The 18,443-nt window shown below is 39.3% G+C and overlaps 1 protein-coding gene across 4 annotated transcripts in view; it reads left to right on the top strand.

Annotated features, from left to right (window-relative positions):
* The window catches only part of MED15 (mediator complex subunit 15), a 30,025-nt gene extending 12,155 nt beyond the window's left edge, over positions 1-17,870 (top strand). The window contains exons 8-18 of one of the 4 annotated variants that reach the window (XM_054219563.1): positions 799-888; positions 5,804-5,923; positions 11,929-12,071; positions 12,363-12,490; positions 13,390-13,524; positions 13,922-13,985; positions 14,154-14,220; positions 14,697-14,857; positions 15,050-15,216; positions 16,105-16,203; positions 16,345-17,870. In XM_054219563.1, coding sequence (XP_054075538.1) covers positions 799-888; positions 5,804-5,923; positions 11,929-12,071; positions 12,363-12,490; positions 13,390-13,524; positions 13,922-13,985; positions 14,154-14,220; positions 14,697-14,857; positions 15,050-15,216; positions 16,105-16,203; positions 16,345-16,478 — 1,308 coding nt within the window. In that variant the 3' untranslated portion in view covers positions 16,479-17,870. Of the gene's footprint in view, positions 1-798; positions 889-5,803; positions 5,924-11,928; positions 12,072-12,362; positions 12,491-13,389; positions 13,525-13,921; positions 13,986-14,153; positions 14,221-14,696; positions 14,858-15,049; positions 15,217-16,104; positions 16,204-16,341 lie in introns of all 4 variants that reach the window. The other 3 variants (XM_054219562.1, XM_054219564.1, XM_054219565.1) reach the window with 3 other exon arrangements.
* Positions 17,871-18,443: the final 573 nt, after the last annotated feature.

Consider the following 18,443-nt stretch of genomic DNA (forward strand, 5'->3'; position numbering starts at 1 on the left):
AATGCTTTGAAGTGCCTAGTACATGTGACTGGAGCCAATGTTGGCTCTCTAGCATGCTGGCTTTTCTTCTGCTGCCATGTTTAGAGTTTTTGGTCAAAGGTTAAGATACCATGCCTTGAAGAGAATGTGAACAAGACAATAGTTTTATGGTGTTGAACCTCTTGCTGGGTCATCCTCTTGATGGTGCAGCTTTTTGAACTGTTGCATTACAGTCAGTTTTTTCTGTGCTGTTGAGCAGAAGCTCAGATGTAATCCCAAGACCTGCTTTTCTTTGGGCCTAGCTGGGAAGGAGTGTCAGCCATACTTGAGAAATTATTCACCCCACATACATGAGTTAATATATCCACTGTGTGCTCCTGCTAGCTAAGCTAGGACTAGTGAAATGTCATGTTCATCACACTGACAGTCATAATGAATGTATAGACATTTGAAATGTTGGTCATTGGTAGGTGCTTAATACAGTGTGCTTGAGGGAAGTCAGTAGTTACATGGTTAACTATGTTTGCCAGAAAGTTGACATATCTAGTATTGTTGTAGGAAGACCTGATAGAACCGGAAAGAAGTTGCAAGAAGAAATCAAATCTTGGGTGCACAGTCTGTAGGAAGACAGTTCCAAATGTTAGAAACATCGGAACTTGCTTTCATAATGAAAGCTCAAAAAGTCTTTAGAAAGAGTATGTATGTGAGGCTGATCTTGTCTTCACACCCCTTTTGAGTGTAGTCAGTGTAGTTGTAAAAGAAGTGTCGTGCCCTGATCAGGTACATATGTTTACTTCATTCTTCCTTTTTGTACTCAAGGTAAGAGCTCAGCTGGTCCAGCAGCAGCAGGCAGCGGCAGCAGTGCAAGCAGCTCAGGCCCAAGCTGCTCAGATGGGAGCTTCAGGGCAGGTAAGGACCCAGGAGCCAGTGTCACTAGTTACAGGCCTGTAGCAAGTGCATGCTAGAGACTAGCATGGAGGTGGGTTTATGGTGGCTTTCTGATGAGGGGGTCTAGCATTGGTCCTCCCCTTTATAAAGGGTATATGGGCTTTTATGCTGTTTCTCCTTTGCCTGGAGTCAGAGGCAGGATTTCGTTGACAATCTCTCTGTGCATGCTCTCTGTCTCAAGTAGGTAAGATTGTTTCCTGTACTGACACAGGAATGCACAGTCAATAAGACGGCCTACTGTGGTCACACTACAAGTCTGATTGTTGGTACCTGGAGTGTATCACCTCTTCCTTTGTTAAACTTTCTTAGGTGACTGCTTTGTTGTGTAAACTGATTTCTGTACTGTGAATCTTTGCCTGCTATCTTTACTCACATGTGATTTACCTTCCATCTCTATGTATCAACCATAAAAATAGTATAGACAGTGAAATCTCTTTGCACTCCCCTCTTGTTCCTTTCATCTTTTGCTCTTCTGAGTGAAATGGGCAGTATAGATTGCTCTTGTTCTGGATGTGAATTGTGAAGAAAAAATGGCATGTGTCACAAGTGCAGAGTTACATTAAAAAAAAAAAAAGTGCTGGGTGAAAGCTTGTTGTCTAACACAATTTTCTTATCCTGCAATACACTTGTAGCCCCAGTGATTGTTCCTTGATGTGTGTCTGGTATGAAGGAGACATGGGGGAAAAAAATTGGGAATGGCTTGAGCTGAACCTCTCATCCCATTTTCCACAAGAATATGAAATAGTCTTTCGTGGCTTACCTCTGTAGTGTTTCATATTGAGGCATTTTACAGACATGGGTAAGTACAATTATCACCACTTTGTAGATGAAGAGACTGAAGCAGACAGGTGAAATGAGGTTTACTAGGATTAATGGCAGAGTTCTTTTCATATACCCAGACATTCCATGTCTACATGCACCATTTCCCCTTCAGCGCACAAGTGATACTATAGTTGTAGTGAGACATTTGGAAGCTTTTTACATGGACCGTGGTAACAATTGGTTGTTCAAGATGCATCTCCCAGACCTGTATCAGGAATAGTGCCTTGTACCATCATTGTACATCCTTGTTGGTGGCTAAGTTCCGTTTCTGTATTGGTCCTTTTGCTTGTGTCAACACAGGATGTGAAAGTTGAGCAGTGGTAAGTACAGTTGGTACAATACTGGCAGCGATGCAGAATTCTCTTTCTACAGTTGAAATGTGAATTAAAACTTCTGTTTATTTCTTAAATAATTTCCAGGTGGGAGCTGCAGGGACTTAGGCTGACTGGAAGGAGACTCTGACTTTTTTTCTTTTTACTAACTTAACGGTGCTCTTTCAACTCCTAAGCAGATGGATTGTGCTTATGTAGTCAACTTAATTCTTGCCCCATTTAGTGAATTCATATGCCAGTGGCTTAACAGCATGGTGCATTTGAAAAGTTTCAGGTGATAAGATGGTTGACAGTGGGTTTTGTATTGCAGCTTTATTCAGACATATAGTAGACTCAGGGATTGCTCTTTATCTATCATGGATGGAGTTTAGAAAATTCCACCTACAGATTTTACTCCATTTGTGTTCATGCCATTGCAATATGAGTCCACTAAAATTCATTTAACACTGTGAAGTCCAATAATTAAATGGGTTTCTTGTACTTGTGTAAATACTCTCTGTATATAATCTTTAGTTTTCAGATTGTGGCAGTGTACAGTATTACAATGCAGCTTCGGTATTGAGAGTGTATATGGAATTTCCTTAATCTATAAGAAGTTTCTTTTAAGAGTAGATTTTGGTTTGTATTTAGTAAGTTTTTCACTAGCACCAGCATTTTTAATAAATCTGCCTTGATTTCTTCATTTGGTTCAGGGAAGCTTTTGTTATAAACAAACCCTATCCTAATCTTTGCTTTTTACATTTAAACTTAATCTCTAGGGGCTTTCAAACTTGGAATTTTGGTTGTTATGGCTGTGTTTTTCCTTTTCCGCAAAGTTTCTGTTCATTCTTCCTACATAAAAGTAAAAGCAATCCCAGGTTTAAACATGGATCCACCTGAGTTTTGAAGTTGTTCTCTGAAGTTGTAAAGACACTATGCATGTCAATGTTCCCCTGCTTGGGTGTCTAGTCCTTGTGAGCATGTAACTCACAGGTGAAGCTGATAACTAAAGTGAGTAGTGTCCTAGTGACCACAGAGTGCCACACAAGTGCTTGCAGCACCAAGAGAAAATCTGTAATGAACTGGAGTTAAGTATCAATAAAGTTTAAATCACTGTTCTGGTGCAACTCCTTCAGGTGCTCAGAATGCAGATTGGCTGTTGCTTTTAGAAATCAGAGCTGCCGTTAGTGGATTGACAGCGGCACAGTACTTATATGCATACAAGAAGCTGCATATTTTTGGAATTCTGAATCTTTGTATTTTAGGTGAAAGAAAATTACAGGTTCAGGATTCTAATTGTTATATTCTACTTCATTTTTATCAAATATGGGTTTTGTATCTTACGGTGGAGGTAGATTCTCTTCCTCTGCTTGCCCTGTGTTTTTATGGGGTAAAATTCTTGATTCTGTAAGTTGAGATAAATCAATTTCACTTGCAGAGGAGGATTTGCCTTCATTTTAAATCTTTTTCAAAAGAACTTGAACACTTCTGGTTGTCTTCTGTTTTTAGACTGACAAAACCTCTTTCATTAATCTATTGCTTTGCGTAAAACAGATGCAGTCTTGGGAACCACCTTTCCTGAGTCCTTTGTCACAAGGTCACAGGTTTCATAAACATAAATCAGCTGGAGAACAGGAAAAATAGACTACTTTTGTTAAGAGAGTGGAATTTGTGTCATTTTATATGTACACTTCCTTTTCAAAGCACACATTTCAAAATGCAAAAAATCAAAACCAAAGTTGCATGCACGTGCATACGTGTTTGACCAACCACAAAATAACAAACAGCTGAAAGCCTTTGAATTGGAATTTGTCACGTTGGTGTTCAGTGGTTTGCCAGGCACTTAAACTGTGAATATGCTTCTAATTTCCTTGACCTCTGAGGAAATAATCTGAATCTTCACACTTTGGTGGTGTGGCTTGAGAAAACAGGTCCAAGATGGGATTTGTGGGTCACCATAACATCCCTGGGTTCACACACCCCAGACATCCATGTGCATTCACGAGGGTCTAAGATGGGGTGATTGTGCCTGGAAGGATATGTTTATTTTTTTTTTCTAGCAATGTCCCTTTTTTTTTTTTCCCCTTTTTCTTTTTTGTTAGGGTTGTGTTGCTTCACCAGCTCTCATGTTGATACTGTAGCTCTTCACTGCACTTTGTAGCATCCACCTGTGCTTTGTGCCAGTGCTGGGTTGTTGTGTTTGCTTGTGGTGGCTGCTGCATGCTGTGTGTATACATGCGCATGTGTGTATGATGTCTGAAGCGCTCTCATTTGTTGCCCTTTTGAAATCCTATCTCTGACCATCCCTCTTTGCCTGGATGGAAAGGGACTGCATTGCTCTGATGTTGTGAACTAACAGCTGTGCTGAATTTGACACTGTTTTCTTTATCAGTTATTGCTTTCCTTTTTCAGTCCTGCTGTGTTGTATTTAATTTTATTTATTTTTAACAGTTGTAAGCACATGCATTCTCTGACTTTCTAAAGACATGTTGCTGGCTGCTTCAGTCCATTTACATAGAACACTAAGCAAGAATGCCCCAAACCATTTACTGAAAGGAGACTTCATTAACTCATAGGTTAGTTAGGGCCTGTGTAGGTTCCTTGGTAATATGTATGCTGGAAAAAAAAGTAGCCCAGAGAACTTTACTGTAGATCTTTGAAGTACCAAACAGAAGCTCTTTTACTGATAAGTGAATCTGCCCAAATACTACCTCAAAAATATGCTATATTTTCTGTAAATTCTCAGCATATATGGTGTAATATCAAATTTTAAGTAAGAGAGAGCTATACAGATATGTATGATTAAATCTATGTGGCTCATGCAGGCTGATGGTTCTGAAAGGCACTTCTAGACACTGCAGAGTAGCGTAGTCCTAATACTATTTTAAAATACAAACAGATTCTAATGCTAACCTTCATCATTTGTCCTAAATGATTGTACTTTAGGGTGTGCTCAGTCTATACATCAGAAGAATCAAATAGTGCATGAACTAGCTTGAGGCAGATTGTGGACTCAGAATATTTTTAGGACAGTTTAGTAATAGAGGAATGGGTATTTGTCAAAATGATGGAAATTGCAAGGATATATTTGGCTTATTCTGTGGGTTATAAAAGGAAGGAAATAGCTTTTTCAAACCCAGAAGTACTTTTTGTTGTCTTTGTCATTGTTATACTGTCGTAGGTTAGGTTGGTCTGAAATTTGCTCACTGTGGAGCATTCCTACTGATAGTTGCTGTTGAACTGTCTCCCAAATTCTTTTGCAATGAAATATGCAAAAATATGCAAATACTGCTAAATTCTTTGAGTCCCCAGCGGGGGAAAGCACGTCAGAAACCTATGGCATTATGTAGTTTCTTATATGGAGCATTCTTGACAACAGTCTCGGAGTACTTACTTCCAAGAATTCTGGAAAGTCAAGATGTCAGGCAAAATTTAGGAAAAGCCCTTGATGCAACTGATAGCATAGTCAACCCTTGACCCATGAATCTTAATCTACATATCAGCTCTCTCAAGATAAGTAGAATTCACTAGATGCTTTCTAAAAATGGATAAAAAGGGGATAAAAAGGAGTTTGATTTACAAGCTAGCATGGTAGGTTAGCCTTTAGAGAAAAGCTCACTAACCTGCCCTTCATGCTCTTCTTCCCCCTAATTCCTGGAGGTTGCATGTGCTTCTCATCCTGCCAGTGCACTGCATTTCTTGTTTTGCGATTACTTTTGTCTGTTGTCCCTCTGTCCTCAAAGATGATCACCGCACCTATGGCCCGAGGTGGGATGCAAATAAGACCACGGTTCCCGCCTACCACCGCTGTGTCTGCTACACCGCCAAGCTCCATTCCTTTGGGCGGACAGCAAATGCCACAGGTATTTACTGAGTCAAAGCACATTGTGTCAGGAATTGTGCAAAGCGTTCAATACGTGATTGTATAGCACTTGCCTTCAAGCAAGGGGAAGTTCACTTTTTCATCAAACAACTAACTTGCTGGTGTTACTCAGGGTATTGGTCTGTTTAGGTTTTTTTTATGGATCCTTTTTCTTTTTAAAGAATAGGTTTTCTGAGACCTTGGGATATCAAATAAAGCATTTTTAAAGCGGTATAGATCTTTAAAACATTTATAATGTTCATAATTGATTCAGGTCTCACTTTAGAACTCCGTGGTTTCTCTTTAGTCTTTGTCTGTGCTCCACGAGTGTGCATTCATGAGAGTATTGCAAGTCAGTACTGGATTGTACTGGCTGAGTTGTGTCTGGGACCTTACTTGTCATGTGTTCATACTCTGTACATGTGCTTCTTTCTTTAATAGTAAACTTGGCTCATTTCAGTTTGAGTAGTTTCTTGGGATGTTATCAGGGACCAAGAAAAATGGAGCTGTTCTCTTCTTTCACGGTTGTGTAGGAGGAACTGCCGGAAGGATTCCACTTGTACCTGCATCAGAGAAGAACCTGTATAGGCAGCATGGCAGCACCTCTCCAGCTGTTGCTGGAAGTTCCATGAGGTCAGAGTGCTGCATCTGCCTGGTGCGGGTCCAGATCTGCTAAAGACATCACAGTCATGTTTTGCAAGCAAAATGTGTCATTTTGGGGGAGCAGGAATGGGGAGAACCAGAATGAGATAGAATTGAGTTTTTACCAGTAAGTCACAAGACAAGGTACTGGTCTGCTCTGCAGAAGTTTGCTGAGCCTGATGTGATTGGTGTTGGTTTAAACACGTATCATATTATGATGGTGGAATAGTGTTTAACTGCTTTTTTTCTATCTGTTATTCATGAACCTCGTATCTTGTTCTTCTAGATGCTGATTTTCAAATTTAATAGCAGGTGCAGTTTTAGTTCTTAATACCACTGCATTTTGTTCCTAGGTTTAATGAAAGTTTCTTCACTTTTTGCATTTTACTTCCTTTGCAAGCTGCTTGTGGGGCTGTGGAATGTCTGCAACTCTGCTTCCTAGTGCTGCTGCACCAAGTTCAGTAGGCACAGCCTTTTCTTCTCAGGAATTTGCTAAAGTAGATACAGTGACCAGAAAGATTCTATATACCTAGGCAAACACATCTGTTGTTGTTTCTGGTTTAAGATGGATGGTCATTTCAGTCCTGGTCATTGCTTACATGTTAACTGAAATAAAACCCAGGCATAGCTGTTGAGTCAAAGAATTTAGTTTGAGCCTTATTCGCTGTGGCAGTTTATATATACTGAGAAAATCATCTCCCATATGAAGTATTCACAATGTTTAGTTTGATGATGAGAGCTTCCAATAGATATTTAAGTATTAGATTGGCTTATATTTATATTTGAGTCATAACAAAAGACCCCTAGTTTGAGCATTCAGTGCCATAGGCCAATCTTTTAGTACTGTCCTGTCTGTGGTTATTGAGGAGCTTTGATTTCTGACACCAAGTGAATTGGTCATCAAGGAGCGCTCTCAGTAGTGTGCCAAGGATTGTGAAAATGATGTAGAAGACTGAACAACTAGAGAAGGCAGAAGAAGAAAAGGAATTTCTTTATGAACAAAGTGATTGGAGTGAAAATGGCTCCAAAGCAGGTGGTAGGATGAGGGAGTGAGTCATAGTTTAATGGTGGTGGGAAGCATGTTTTTAAAGCCAGTCTGACATGCCATATACTTGACAGCTCTGTATCAGCATGAATATCTAGTGCTGTCTGCCAAAACATTTTGTTCAGGTTCTAGGTGGATTAGAAATTAGAAATGTTGTAATGTGCGCCTCTAAATATCATAAAATGCTTAAATAATATTGTCTGTTTGATATAACTACCTTCTCATAAGAGCCCTTGCAGCTGTTCACAGTAGGAGTAAAGGGCTGTAGCATATATCTGGTTATTAATTACTCATTTAAGAGTCTGTCATTTCCTTAACTACTGTTTCATTAGGCTTGGTGATAGGTAATTCAGAGTGTCTTTTCTCTTTAGAAAAGCATCTTGGTATTGCACTGGAGGAGAATCTCTTTGAACAAAAGGACCAGATGTGTTATCAATTCTGTGTGGCTATTTATTGTTACCTCATATGGCATAAATGTCAGTCTGTCCTTTTTTGTCACAAGGCTTCATTGATTCTGCAGTGGGATTTTTTTTTGGTTGGGTTTTTTTTGCTGTTGCAGTCTTTTCAGTCCAAAGGATATATTTACTGATATGGCATTGTATTCCACAATCTCTGGGTCTTTTGAATTGCCAGAGAATTAGAACTGACTTGGTTTTTTTTCTTAGCTGAAGTTTGTGCCTGAATAGTTACCTAACATGAACTACAATCAGTATTAGTGGCACTTTTTGAACGCCTAAGAGAAGTTTCGTATACCATATGTGGATTGGCTCAAGAAACCTGCTGATCTTGAAATTTTAAAACATTAAACTAATACTCAGCTTTTGCTTTGGCAGTTAGATAACTAATGTGCTAATACCAATCATTCTCCTGTATTTCTAGTGTCAAAACCTTCCCAGTTCTGTCCACAAATTTATTGCAGTCTGCAATAGTATGAGCTTCCAGTTTATTGTTGGCACAGAAATCATCAGCAAACTGAAAATATGGGGGGGGAGGGAAGGGGATAAAACTGAGTTAATACTAGAATAAAGCAAGGGATACAGGCCTGACTGGGAATATGGAAACCTGTAGCTGAACTTTTTTGAAGTTCTGCAGAATTTCATTTTTTTCATGTCAAGCAGTAACCCAATTTGCAATGGAGTAGGCAAGGCTGTGCTTACTGGCTTAACACTAAAACTGAAAGTACAGTAGTCTAAATGCTTTCTAGAGTTTTCCCTTAGACTGAAAATGTTTCTACTGTTCCTCCTTATTACCCATCACTTCCTTGTTGCAGTCTCCTTTTCCTTGCCATTAGCTTCTGCATATTGTACACTCTTGCTACCAGGAGCTGAAAAATTTTTGCTAGCCTTATCTAGTCAGTTCCTTGCCTGAGACTCCGCAAACTGGAGGTAGGTCTCATAATTAAGTTTATCTTCCAGCATGGTATGCTCTAAACACTAAGAACAGCTTTCATTTAGTGTGTATTAAGTGCAAAATTTTGTCATGCAAGCCTAAATATCTTTTGGGCAAGACTTTAGAAAATTAGGGCTTGATCAGGTCACTGCAGAGTCACCAAGGAAATTCATGTTCAGTGGGGTGTGATAGCTGTCCATGAATATTCTTGTAAATGCAGAAACTCTCATCCTGCAGTGAAAAAATGTGTACTTGCATTTCCTTATGCGTGTTGAAGATGAAGGGTGTACAAATGGTCAGTAACCATGGCATAACTCTAAGGTTAAATAAGGAGCTAAATGAGTGTAATGGAGTTAAAGCTCCAGAGGGAGGGGGTTTTTTGTCTCTTGGGGTTTACTGGGTATTTTTTTTTTTTAAGCCTTCTTTTTAGTGGGAGTCAGTTCGAAAGAGTATTCCCTAGAAGTTGAAATGTCATTAAATTGTTAATCCGTATCCTGCAAACAGGATAGAAATCTAAAGCTGAAAGCATCTTTAGATCTATTCTACAGAGAGACATCTGAAATTACTATGTAGCAAATTAACTGCTTTCAAAGAAAAGTAAGGCAGTAAGTTCAGAATTACATACTTCTGAGTGCATGTTTTTGAAAATGTCTCAATTTTGCTGAAGTTTAGATATTAGACTTGGGTATTCTGAAATGAAGCCGGTGGAGAGCAAACCTGTTGCAAGAAGGAAGGCTGTTTGCCTATGCATGTAATTAAATGAGAAGGAGTAATGCAAAAAAACCCCAAACCCTAATTCATTCTATGCTTATGTGTGCAGTAGATGCTGCATGTTATCTTTGCTTTTCGGCAACATTAGTAAATTAATGTGAAGGGACCTTAGTGTTGAAATGGATACAGAAGCTTAAATTGGGCAAAAAACCTAATGAAATCCTTCTTCCTTCCTTCGCAAAACACAGATTTAAGTTTTCAGAAGTAATTTTGTGTAACCAACTTGAAACACTTAAAAGGGGCCTGATTTTCAGGAAGTGATGAACCACTCAAAAGTGGTCTTAGTTTGACTTGGTGAAAAATGGGTGCAGCATCCATATGAGTAAGTTCTAAATCACTTGCTGTTCAATAGAATGTTAAATAGATTGTAAAAAAATTAGGGAGTGCCTTTTGCAGTGTTCATAGAATCACAGAATGATTCGGGTTGGAAGGGACCTTAAAGATCATCTAGTTCCAACCCCCCTGCCACGCTTCCTTCCAACAGTGGTGAATGCTTCATTTCTTTGGGAGGCAGATCATGCTTTTCAATCTCAGAAATGCTTTTCCAGCTGTTGAGGAGGAGATACGCTGTTGAAGAATCCACCTCCTATGAAAAACAGTAAGCACAGTCTCAGTATTTGTTGATTGTGGAGAAAAGGAAGATGTAATGGCTGATTTAAAACATCATTTCAGCCTCGCTTTTCTAGATATTATCTTTGTAGGAGAGGCTGTGAAGGTAATGGGGTTATTGAAGATTGAAAAAAAAAAAATCATAGTATGTCATTTGATTTTTAAACTATATTTAAATGGATGATAAACTAATATCTTCAAGCTTAGTAGTTTTACGTTTCCAACTAGCTTGGGATTGTTTGGGCTATTTTTTTTTTTTTATTTAGTGGAGTGTGACCTCTTGCATAGCTGTAATGTGGTATTCCAAGCAAAGCATTTCCTGTCATATTCAGTGTGTACTTGCAAAAGCAGACCTTGCAATACTTACTTCTTTTTAATGTGCTAAATATCATGTCCTCTGGAAACAGTTGGATAATTTAGATTTAAGGAGTGAGTGAAGGACAACACCAAATTGCAGTGCCTGTGAAGTGTCTGGGACTTTTGGATTTACTGGGACCTTTGTTTAAAAATGGTTTAGACTGAGGGAAACAGAGTTGTTAATTCATAAAGGTGCTAATCAATGATTTACAGAATGGATGCATGAGTTACTGCCCTCTGTGGGCTAATTCAGTTTATCTGTGTATGTACTTATTTATAGCCTCAGGTCATAAGAACTCTGCATGTGCCTTAAACAAACATGATCACTTAATAACTGCATTACTATACCATGCTCCTGGCCATGATTTTTTTTTTTTGGTTGTTTGGTTTTAAGCGATCAAGGGTAAAAAATTCCATTAGAACAAATGCAAGAAGTTGCTATAATTTGAGCATCATCTGGCTCTGACACTTTAAAGCGTACAAAATAAATTTAGTTGTTATCCAGAGTTTGGTGCTGTTCTGGAAACATTCTTATCCGTCTTTTTGTCCTTCAGGCACAGCTCATCATTCTCCAAAGGTCAGAAAGCTACTTCATTTTTTTTTTCCACCCAGCCATTCAGTTTGGAGTGTTTTGTCTCCACCCAGATTTTCAAAGCTGAGTATTTAAACAAGATGTTGGTGGTTTGGCTTACTTAATTATTTTTATTTTCTTCCTCCTAAAGAAAGCCAGTTGGGAAGCTACAGTCAAGTCTGACAGACCTTTGAAGACTGTAATTAAATTGTCAAAATAAGGAGGGGGTTTTATGGCTGTTAATTCTCCAGTTAGAACTGTCTTTTTTTTTTTCTGCTCTTCTTTACTCTAGTTCTAATAAAGTACAGGTTTTTCAGATGGCACTTCTGACATTTTAATTGCAACATGATGGTTTGGGAAATGAAAAACAATTATTATACAGTTATTCAAATTACGTGCAGTTTTAATGGTTATTTCTAGTAAAGCTGATACGAAGTACTACCCTGAGAGCCTCAAGAGTGAAACAGGTTGGACCGTCATTATGGGGAGGAACAGGAAACTAACACTTTCATTTCTTGTAGGCCTGAGGATACGCTTCTCTCCATAGGTAAAGCCTTTTAGTTAAGTTCCCATACCGTACTCCCTTTTGTTGTTATTGATCTTATCTTCTTCCACATTTCAGGTCAGCCAGAACAATATTACCATGATGTCATCCCCGTCTCCTGTCCAACAAGCTCAAACACCCCAATCAATGCCTCCGCCACCACAGCCGCAGCCATCTCCTCAGCCAGGCCAGCCAAATTCTCAGCCAAACTCAAATGTCAGGTGAGCTAGACTGCAACTTTTGAGGACTTTTGTCAACGCTGTTAAGGGTGAGGTTTTCAGAAGCATTCAGTATATCTTACTCTGTTTCCAATGAAGTGAATGAATTTTAACTTCAGTGAAAGCACAGGTGGGATTGTGCCGAAGACACTCTGAAAATCCTCATTTTAAATAAAGTCTACTGGCAGAGCTACAGAGTGCCATAGCGATGCTTACTAAAAGGATATCTGCTCACAGGCTGATCATGCTTCTTTGCCAGATTCTCACAGGTTTGATTTTATGTTTATTTTTCAGCTCTGGCCCAGCTCCATCACCCAGCAGCTTTCTCCCCAGTCCATCTCCACAACCATCCCAGAGCCCAGCAGCTGCACGAACACCCCAGAACTTCAGTGTCCCATCCCCAGGTCCTTTAAACACTCCAGGTAAATGATCTGAGAACTATACTGCAGACCATGAGTTGGTGTATGTTTTGGTAACTGTAATAGTTCCCAGGAAGCCTGTTATTATTTCACATGATGTAAACTTTAAAGAGCTCTACAAAGCAGCCAGCATTGCAAGTAGTGAACGTCACACGCACCACATAACGCAACAACATGGATATCTCAAATCCAAATCAACTGAAACCTCTTTTCTCATCACTGAGCTATGTAACGGGTTTATCTGACTTCCCCAATCTTTTGAAAAGAAGAATGATACTTAATTTAATGGAGCGAGTTTATAGAGGCATAATGATTCCTTGGTTCCATGCAGGAAGGAACCCTTAGCAACAGCATGCAATTGTAAAGGATGTAACCACTTAATCACGGATGGCAGGCTGCTTTGCTCCAAAACACCTTCCTAGGGGTACTCTGACACTTGTGCTCTTCTCTCTCCCAGATGTAATAAGCAGTTTCTGATACTGTGAGTGGAAGTAACATACTGGCTCTTTCTCATACCAGTGTTGTGTGCTCTGCAGTTTGGAAAGCACCGACTTAAGGAAAACTGCAGCAAATTCAGTGTATTGATTTAGTGCTTAATGCACCAGAGTGATGGCAAAATGAGAACCTAGAAAATGGGTATATGAAACTTTGGACCTTTTCAGAAAAAAATTATATTAAATGGGAATTGCTGTTCTGTCTACAGAACATGTTATTTCTGCACAAAGATTAGAGGGTTGGACAAGCACTTAAACTGAGGAGGGCATCCAGTTGTGGATTTGGATATTTGACGTGAGCTACGCTTTGAGAGTGCCACATTTCAGATCTAGATTCTGAAATGTGAGAATGCTGTTCTGCAGTATCTTTTATCATCTCTGTGACATGCAGTCTTTACTTCTTGCCAGGAAATCCAAATTCTGTCATGAGTCCAGCCAGTTCTAGCCAGTCAGAGGAGCAACAGTATCTGGAGAAACTCAAACAGCTATCAAAATACATTGAGCCACTCCGGAGGATGATCAATAAAATAGATAAAAATGAAGGTGAGGTTCCCTATATTTAGTCATGCATTTCTCTCTGTCCACTATCTCTTCTGATGAAAGCAGCAGTACCTTGCCTTTTGTGATGGTTTCTGTTCCAGGGATTAAACATGAACGTCAGTTGCAGTAAATGTTAGTTGCTCTTTTTTTGCCTATGACTGTAAGGATTTTACTGTGAAGCAAAATCCTTAAATTCTCATCACTTTTCCTTTTCTGATGTTTTTGAGACGCATAGAGCTTACACAATGGATATACTTATGATTAGATGAAAGATCTTTGATCCTCACTACTTTCTTCAGCGTTGGCTCATGTTTTCACTTTTAGCAGTATACTGTATTTCTGTCTGCAAGTACGGAAGTTATTCGTGTAGTCAGTGTTTGTGTCTCTGATATTATTTCAGATAGAAAGAAGGATCTGAGTAAAATGAAGAGTCTCTTGGATATCCTGACTGACCCTTCCAAACGGTAACTCTTTTTCCTTTTGTCTAGACATCAGATTTGCCAGCTTTTCCAGAAATTTGTTGTTTAGCATCCAGCCGTGTTGGCATTGAAGCTGGCTGTGGGACTCAGGTAGCAGAAACACTTCAGCCAAGGAGACCATTTTGTGGTTATGAAATTTCTCCTCTTCTGCAGGTGCCCTCTAAAGACACTGCAGAAATGCGAAATTGCTCTGGAGAAGCTGAAAAACGATATGGCTGTGGTACGTAATGCTTTGTGCTAGCAAGAGATAAGGAATTAATTCCAAAAGGTCTTATGATTTGGCAAGATAATTTTTTTGCATTTCTTGTTGCTCATGCTGTTAAGACTTCAAGTAAGGTTGGACAAAATAAGAAAACAGGAAAAAATGGGCAAGCATTTACTTCATGTAAGTCACCTGTATATATCTTTTAACTGAACTTTCAAATTTTTCTGCTTTGTGCAAAGACTTGAGTAATTCTTTCTATGAACTTTTGCAGCTGATTTCAAGACAGACTTCCTAAATGAAGTCTGCTTCCGAAATGCAGACTGCTTTTTTTTTTTTTGCCCTTTTTTTTTTTTCCTCTCAGTTTTGAGAATCCTTTGCATTTTATGCATTGGAAGTTTTCTGCTATAAAATTTTGCAGAATCAATAGATCAATAGTAGAGACTTCATTTTTGGTGATGATTAAAAGAAAAGGGGCTTCTCTTGTGTTTTAGCCTACTCCACCACCTCCCCCAGTGCCCCCCACCAAGCAGCAGTACTTGTGTCAGCCACTTCTGGATGCTGTTTTGGCCAACATCCGTTCACCAGTCTTCAACCATTCCCTTTACCGTACGTTTATGCCAGCTATGACTGCAATTCATGGACCACCGATCACGTATGTATCCTTGACCTGCTGTCTGTCTTAAATGTTCATTGTTTAAGGAAAAAATATTTATTTGTGGAAACTATTAAAAGAATAAATGGGTTTATGGGTGGGTGTGTGTTTTTACACCTGTAAAGTATTTGACAAATGCAGTGTTGGCATAACACTTTCAGCTAGTCCATTTGTGGACTGTATTTTCCACAGGGCCCCGGTTGTTTCCCCTCGAAAGCGGAAATATGAAGAGGATGAAAGACAGACTATACCAAATGTCTTACAAGGGGAAGTTGCAAGATTAAATCCTAAATTCCTGGTGAACCTGGACCCTTCCCACTGCAGTAATAATGGCACAGTTCATCTCATATGCAAGCTAGGTAAGCAAGAAAAAACTAAGGGACAAATTCAGAAAGAAGTGCTGAGCTTGATTGTAGAAATTGAAGAGTTTTTTGCTGACAGTCTTGAATCTTGCCAACCTGTGACTTCTGCGTGAAGTCTGTACTTACCAGATTCATAGCACTGCTTAGTCATGATGTTCGGCACAGCCTGCTTCAGGGTACACCTGGAGGTTTTGTTCATGCTGATTGATCCTTTCTTTGTGCTGAAGTTGCAATTGGTAATCTCATTTAGTGTCTAGAAAATTACTTGTTGCTAGCAATAATCTTAATTCCTGATTTGAGCTATACTGATACGTAAGAATCATTCTGCCTCCAACAACTAGGACAGAGCTAGAGAAATGCTGAGTTAATTTTTGGGTCTACTTCAATTTGTACTAATGATTACCGGCAATGATGTATGTTTAAAATAGAAATTCAAATTGCATCGCTTTTTCATCTCAGCTGAAGAAGCATAAAGTGTTATAGTCTATGAGCTTATTTTGCACTTGGATTCCAATGGGGAAAATAGATTCTTTCCTCCTCCCCTTCATTTAAAAAATCTGAACTGCTTTTGTCCTGAATATTAGTACATAAGGCACTTAATTTTGAAAAATTAGGTGTATAACTTAGTGAAGTTCAGCTGATGAAATGTTGAGATTGGCAAGGTGAAGAAATATGTGAGAGATGGAGCTGTGTTTGCCAGGTTCTTCTGAGAATTTAAGAGTGTTGTTAAAATGAGAACGAGCCCACCTTCCAACAAAAATGAAGATTACAGCCTGGTTCCTCCTTGGGGTTCAGAGGCTAGAAAACAAGCTGAATTATGCACAAAACCCATCTCTGTCCAGCAAGGAATGCTTTGTTCTGATGGGAAGTGTGTTTGCATTCTAGATGACAAGAATCTTCCAAACGTCCCACCACTACAGCTCAGTGTTCCAGCGGACTATCCAGATCAGAGCCCTCTGTGGATAAAAAACCCTAGACAGTATGGTATGAGGATGCTAGCGTGACATTTGTTGGGCATGTGTATGCGGTAATAGTGGGGAAATGTCAGCACCTAATGTTATTCTTTTTTTTTATATATTATTTTTATTATAACTCCATTTATCTGTTCTCTTTCTTTTCCAGCAGCCAATCCCTTTTTGCAGTCAGTGTATCGGTACATGACTTCAAAACTATTGCAACTTCCAGACAAGCATTCAGTCACAGCACTCTTGAACACCTGGGCACAAAGTATTCGTCAGGCCTGCCTCTCTGCTGCATAACATCTTACTTTCTAAATCGTGAAGCAAGAAAGAAGGTCTCAACAGCTGGCCTCTTCCACATGCCACTGGAAAATCACATTTTGGGGAGGGTACTACAGAAGAAAGAAGCCTTATGTTGTTTTGTTTCTAGGTGTCAGGTTCGGTAGAGAACCTGATGTTAGATTTAGCTTTCATGCTTTTTATCTTCTGCCTCTGTGGACTTTTGCCAGCATTTTCAAATATACAGAATGTGTATATATGGTTCTTGAGACTGTATTAGGATGAGTTTTTATTGTCTTCTTAGAGAAGAAACTATTTGTGGACTTCCATCAGGGAGTCTGGTATAAGAGGGAGTAGGGAGAGAATGTCCTAATTTGCTTCAAAGTTTGCTCAGTGCCAGTATTCCTTTCACACTGTATGTTTTGTGACCTGATGCTGCCCCAGAAATAAATTGGCTGCAACTAGAATGAGCTTGCAAATTTCTCAGTGGTTGCAGGAATCTTTTTTTGCCTATTACCTTTGCCCAGAGATGGGATAAATTACAGCCTTTGAAGGCATCCCTCAAATATGTGAGATAGATAGATAAATCTGGATGATTATACTTTGGGGTGGGAACCAAATACAGAAAAAAAAAATGTATTTTATAGCTTATTTTAAACACTACTTTCTATAAGCAGTTTTTGGTTGTCATGGACCACGTTTCTCACTCCAAAAGAGTGAGGTGTTTAGAAAGAAGAGATATTAATGTGCACACTGAGTTCCTCTATAAACTCAGTAAATGTGTACCTGAAGGTGTGTGGGGGGGAAACACAACAATATAAAGCCCGTATAATACAAATCAATCCAGCAAGCTCGTAGCTGCATTTCTTCTTATACTAAGAGTCTCTCTGTGGTGTCTGGCTTCCTTTGGAAGTTGATGCTGTTCAGTGAAAATGCTTCTATGCTACATACATTTGTTTAAACACAAAAGGAAAATCAACATAGCTCAGGAGCAGAACTGACAACTAATATTTTGTGCCTTGGGCAATGCTGGGCACTCAAGTCAGTCATCAGCTGCCTTATTGTTGGGCACTTCTAATGAAAACATTTGCCACAAGCAATTCTAATGTCGTGCATAGTGTGATTGTTTTATAAGGTGCTCACTCTTAATTTCCTCATGCAGAATAATTTCAAATTTCAGATGTTCCCATTATATCCCAGTCCATCTCCCTGTATTGCACAGCAAACCTTAAAGAGCAGCTATGACTTTCGTAAATCTGTGTGGTGTCATCAGTTTTAGGATGTTCTTAACTGTGGGTACTTAGTAAGCACTGACTGAGGCAGCAGAATGCTATCAGTATTTTGTACATGAATTATCTGTTTGTTTCTATTGTAATAAATTTATTATTATTCCTGTGTTGGATGCTAACATCATACTGCTCTTCCCACGTTGATCCTTAGATACTAGTTGTGTTGTGTCTGTTGGATGATGGTTACTTTGTTCTATGGTAAGGGAAAACTTGTAGGCTTTGAAGGTTAGAGGAGGAAGTCATAAATGGCTCTTCATCCCATGCAACACTGTCTTTACTGTTCTTATAGCAAATTGGAAGACCTGCGCAGGAGTTTAGCAATGGTGTCTACAAATGAAAGATGTCATTTTCTAACCAGTACTGTTACATGGCCGACTCTTTCCTTAGGGCAAAAGAGCCAGCAGCACCAAGACAGTTTGTAATCTGTCTTGATAGAAATAAGAATAATAATAAGAAATGGGGGGGCAGGTGGGTGTTAATACCCCATTGAGCACAGTGGCTACACAAGAGGTGCAAACATATGGAGAAGTGGCTTATGGAGGTAGAAGGCATAAACCTGCCTGGACTAGGGAGGCCTCAGGCAGGGAAGAGGAGGTTTAAGCCCAACGCTGGGCTATGAGATGCCACTTGTGCTGCCCTGTCCCATCTTCTTTGTTTTGTGGGTTTTTTGTGGTTTGTTTTTTTTTTTTTTTTCCCT

This window comes from Rissa tridactyla, chromosome 13 (genome assembly GCF_028500815.1).
Source record: "Rissa tridactyla isolate bRisTri1 chromosome 13, bRisTri1.patW.cur.20221130, whole genome shotgun sequence".
NCBI classification, from domain to species: Eukaryota; Metazoa; Chordata; class Aves; order Charadriiformes; family Laridae; genus Rissa; species Rissa tridactyla.